The 4,595-nt window shown below is 35.8% G+C and overlaps 1 protein-coding gene across 1 annotated transcript in view; it reads right to left on the bottom strand.

The window, feature by feature from the left end:
* Nucleotides 1-772: 772 nt before the first annotated feature.
* LOC106476479 (ankyrin repeat domain-containing protein 29-like) overlaps nt 773-4,595 on the bottom strand; it is a gene marked incomplete at its 5' end in the record, with an annotated part of 7,378 nt that continues 3,555 nt past the window's right edge. Inside the window, 3 exons of the mRNA XM_013937137.1 lie at nt 773-1,021; nt 2,686-2,781; nt 4,219-4,317. Of these exons, the coding sequence (XP_013792591.1) occupies nt 917-1,021; nt 2,686-2,781; nt 4,219-4,317 (300 nt within the window). The remainder of the gene's footprint in view (nt 1,022-2,685; nt 2,782-4,218; nt 4,318-4,595) is intronic.

Raw genomic sequence — 4,595 nt, 5'->3', positions numbered from 1 at the left:
GGCGAGCATGTTTGGTGTGATATGTATTCGAACCCGCGACCAACAGATTGCGAGTCGAGCGCCCTAACCACCTGGCCATGCCGGGGCCCTACAAAGTAAGCAGACCGTTAACACTCCGTTCCATAATACCGACTTGACTTGTTATGTTCAGTGTGGGGGGGGAATTGAAGCCCGGATTTTAGTGAAACCACCTAAACAGAACCTTAATTTACACCATAGATTTTCTGTTCTACTACATTGGAATCTGGAGATTTTTCTTCCTCATGGAATATGACAAACGACAGATAAAAATTGTGGTTATAACACCAAAATGTTTTTGTTGATTAATACAAAACTGGATATTCAGTTTAACTTATTTTCAAATTTAAAAACCCGCTTTTACAAATAATACAAAAATACTTAACAATTTCTGCCAGTAATCCTGTTTTGTTTCGTTTTTTTCTTTGAAGCGGTAAAACTAATACTGGTAAACAGGATTTCCTGGAATTGTGTTAACAAAACTGTGTACTTGTGTTAAAAAAAAAATGTTCCGGACATCCATTATATACCTATTTCCTATATAATCAAACGATATTCCTGTATACGGAGAGAAAACAGATTTACTTTAAGCTCCAAATGTTATTCATCATGTGGACTTTGACATCACAAACATTTGTATACATACAAACTAGTTATACTGATATTCCTTATTCGACTACACACGTACGCTGAACGCCAAGTTTTTCCTAAGACAATACAAGAATCTCTTTCATTAAGACAGAAGATTCCTTTGAAACTGTTCACCACTACACAGTACTTAGTTTCATTCACGTTATGTGTTGTTCTTATTTCGCTTTACAGTTGACGAAAGAAGCTTAAAATATTACGTCTAGTTGGGTTAATTACATTAGAAAACACGTTATTTGATATTTTTAATTCACACGTGACTTCGCTGCTGTCGGTTGGCTTCAAACCTGATCAATACCTCCTCCACAGCTTGATGTCCACTGTGTGTAGCAACTTGGAGTAGCGAGTCTCCGTTCTGCAAGTTAAAAACCCGTTACAGAACTTAAACGCGAGTACATCAACCAATGAAAACACTGATAATCTTTTCTTAGAATCCCATTCAAACTCAAGTTTTCAGGTGTTTAATATTACATAACACACACATGAAATGCCTTTGCTAAAGTTAAGCACTAAAATGTTTTAGAGCCTTTTTTTGCGTTGTTAACGAGAGTACTTCGTCATATTAGTGACAGCATGAAACCTAATTTTCTAAAATGTACTTTTATCACTGTGTACAAAAGAGATTAATATGGTAGTTATTTTATTTACTGTTTTGACCTTAAATTTTACTAGTATCGAACCAAAACGTGTTGAGTTTTGAAAATAAACTATGAGCTCTTTTAATGTGCACGCATTAATGTTCATACCACAGTGACCGTTCCTTAGAGCTTATACTTGCTTGGACAGATTTCCGTGTCGTCACCTCTTTGGAGAACGGGTAGTTTATAAATGTATGGGTGATACAGACGTTCGTACAGGTTAGCATTAATATGTGTAATGCAAATTATTATAGATGTAGGTAATCTCTGAATACAGGACTACTGCACTTGGACTTTGGTCTGACTTGAAAGTGTGGTACAAACACAGTCCTGCGGTCTTTTGTCAACTTAGAAGTTTGCCAATATCACAATAAAATTTTGCTTCAAATATAGGAGAAATAATAGTTTTATTTATTTTGAACTTGTATGTTTCTTTTGTTCTCGCTGTTCAATTTATTTTCTCGTAAGCAAGCTTTCCAAACTGCTCATATTCTGGATATAATACTTGTCTATTGGCTCCAAATTACCTCAGAATACCATAAAGGTTACACGAATAAATCATTTCTTTTTAAATTAATATATAAACTTAGAGTTTATGTGAGCAGTTCAATTTTGGCACCAATACATCTATTTTTGGAATTACAGTGACAAATTTAGTTAGAATCTTTCAACAGGCTAGAATAAATTTTCCATGATTTTCTAACAAATAGCATGCAGAATTCACTATGGATCTTTCTTGACTCTTCAGATGTTTAACTTACTATAATAGATGTATAGCATAGCCTACATAAATCCAACATTTCCACAAAGTCTACCTGTATAAGTCCTGTTGTTGGTCCGTGTAAAACAAGCAACTCCACTATGTCTACAAAGTCTACCTGTATAATTGCTGTTGTTGGTCCGTGTAAAACAAGCGACTCCACTATGTCTACAAAGTCTACCTGTATAAGTGCTGTTGTTGGTCCGTGTAAAACAAGCAACTCCACTATGTCTACAAAGTCTACCTGTATAAGTGCTGTTGTTGGTCCGTGTAAAACAAGCAACTCCACTATGTCTACAAAGTCTACCTGTATAAGTTTTGTTGTTGGTCCGTGTAAAAGAACAACTCCACTGTGTCTACAAAGTCTACCTGTATAAGTTTTGTTGTTGGTCCGTGTTAAAGAAACAACTCCACTATGTCTACAAAGTCTACCTGTATAAGTGCTGTTGTTAGTCCGTGTAAAAGAAACAACTCCACTGTGTCTACAAAGTCTACCTGTATAAGTTTTGTTGTTGGTCCGTGTAAAAGAAACAACTCCACTGTGTCTACAAAGTTTACCTGTATAAGTGCTGTTGTTGGTCCGTGTAAAAGAAACAACTCCACTGTGTCTACAAATTTTACCTGTAAAAGTTCTGTTGACGCTCCGTGTAAAAGAAGCAGCTCCACTATGTCTGCGAAGCCTTTTTGGACAGCTTTGAATAAAGGTGTAGTACCATCCTTAAAAAAAAACAACAACTTATATTTCAACTATCATTGGATCCTGAGACTTTTACATATCACTAAATAATTCCAAAAATTTAAGGTATTTTTAAAACAAGTATTTTCTTTAATTTTTATAGATCATCTTCAAAGAAGGTGTATTAATTCCATTTCATAGAAGTAAAAATACTATATATTACTTATGACTTCAGACTTATGTAATGAACTTTCACGTACAACAACTGGTATTTATTCATCGCAAGAAACTCGAGTTCCAATTGATATCCATCATTAGTAATAATTTCTCTGAAACTTTTATGTATTTAGAGTTTTTCAGTATCTTTTAAATCTAGAATTTTTATCAGTATGGTATAAGCATCGAATAGTGCCAATTTTCTATAAGGCCATTTCAACGATCTAAGCCAACGGCTCTCAACTATTGGGAAGTAAGCCTATTTTGGATGGCATGCAGCTAGTGTGAACAAGGCTCGGCATGGCCAGGTGGTTAGGGCGCTCGACTCGCAATCTGCGGGTTCGAATCCTCGTCACACCAAACATGCTCGCCTTTTCAGCCGTGGGGGCGTTATAATGTGACTGTGACATTCAAAACCAACAAACTAGTGTGAATAGAGATAAATGTGAATTACTGCCATCTTTGGACAGTGTCCGCAATTAAAATGAAATAAAACCGCACCCTAAAACTGTAGAGGACATTAAGTTAACCAGTTCTAAGAGTATTTTTTCTGAAAGTGTCTTTGATCAAATGTCGAATAGAAGACCCTTTTTCAAGTGACCTTTAACTGAATTCTATTTTGACGGTGAAAGGAGAAGTGATCTGAGGAAAGTCCCTTTGATATACTTCTGTTTCAGATTATGAGGTGAGTATAAACAGTTGTCTGACTGCCCCTTAAAATGTTTGGTGCCATTCAAAGCCATTTTTCGGAAATTCTTGCTTTTAAGAAGAAATGAGGAACATGGATAAGTGCGGAACCCGACCTTATACTTAAGTGTCCCTTATCTCAGCTGCCTCGGAGGAACCCAACCTGCGACTTAAGTCTCTCTTATCCCTGTTGTCTTGGAAAAAGGAGGTAAAACCTTTTTACTGATGGTGGGTTATTTTTTTAGATACGGAAGAAAATCTTGGGTTTGTTCAAATCTAGGTGGTACTGGAAATAGTGAGCAAAAAAGTGGTACCCAGTCTGAAATAGGTTGATTGTCACTATCATTAACTGATATAACAACTTTCTGCCTTCACTGTTTTACATCATCACCATGCTAAAAACATCCCAGCTACTGCGTAATTTATTCTACATCAAACTTGAGTAACACTCACAGAACAAGTTGCGAAGTGAATTAATATCCTAAATATGATCTTCTAGTCAAACAAGGATGGCTCGTTAGAAATACAACATCGTATTATATGAGCGATATTCAAAAATATATGATCACATCTACCTGTCGCGGGATGTCTGGATGTGCACCATGGGCTATTAGCTCTTGCACAACGCCATAGTGTCCCATTTGACAAGCCATCCAGAGAGGTGTAACTCCATCCTGAATTAAAAAAAAACACAAACCAGAACAACAATGTAAAAATAAAACACAGACATCCATGCCGAATCATTATATATTAAAAATAAAGAGACGAAATAGGGTTAAAGTTCATGCTAGTGAATTGAAAACGCTTCTCTATAGAAATTGATTAATTTGTTAAGTATTTTATTGTAGTAGTCTCAGCTAAACTTAGTTAATGATCATTGTAGATAAGTCTTACTGATAAGTCTAAAGTCTAAGTGATGGGTTTTGATCGTTTGTTTGTTACGGATTTCGCG

Source organism: Limulus polyphemus, unplaced genomic scaffold, assembly GCF_000517525.1.
Source record: "Limulus polyphemus unplaced genomic scaffold, Limulus_polyphemus-2.1.2 Scaffold10683, whole genome shotgun sequence".
Lineage (NCBI taxonomy): Eukaryota > Metazoa > Arthropoda > Merostomata > Xiphosura > Limulidae > Limulus > Limulus polyphemus.
Note: the sequence above shows the minus strand (reverse complement) of the source record. Positions and strands in the feature narration are given on the sequence as shown.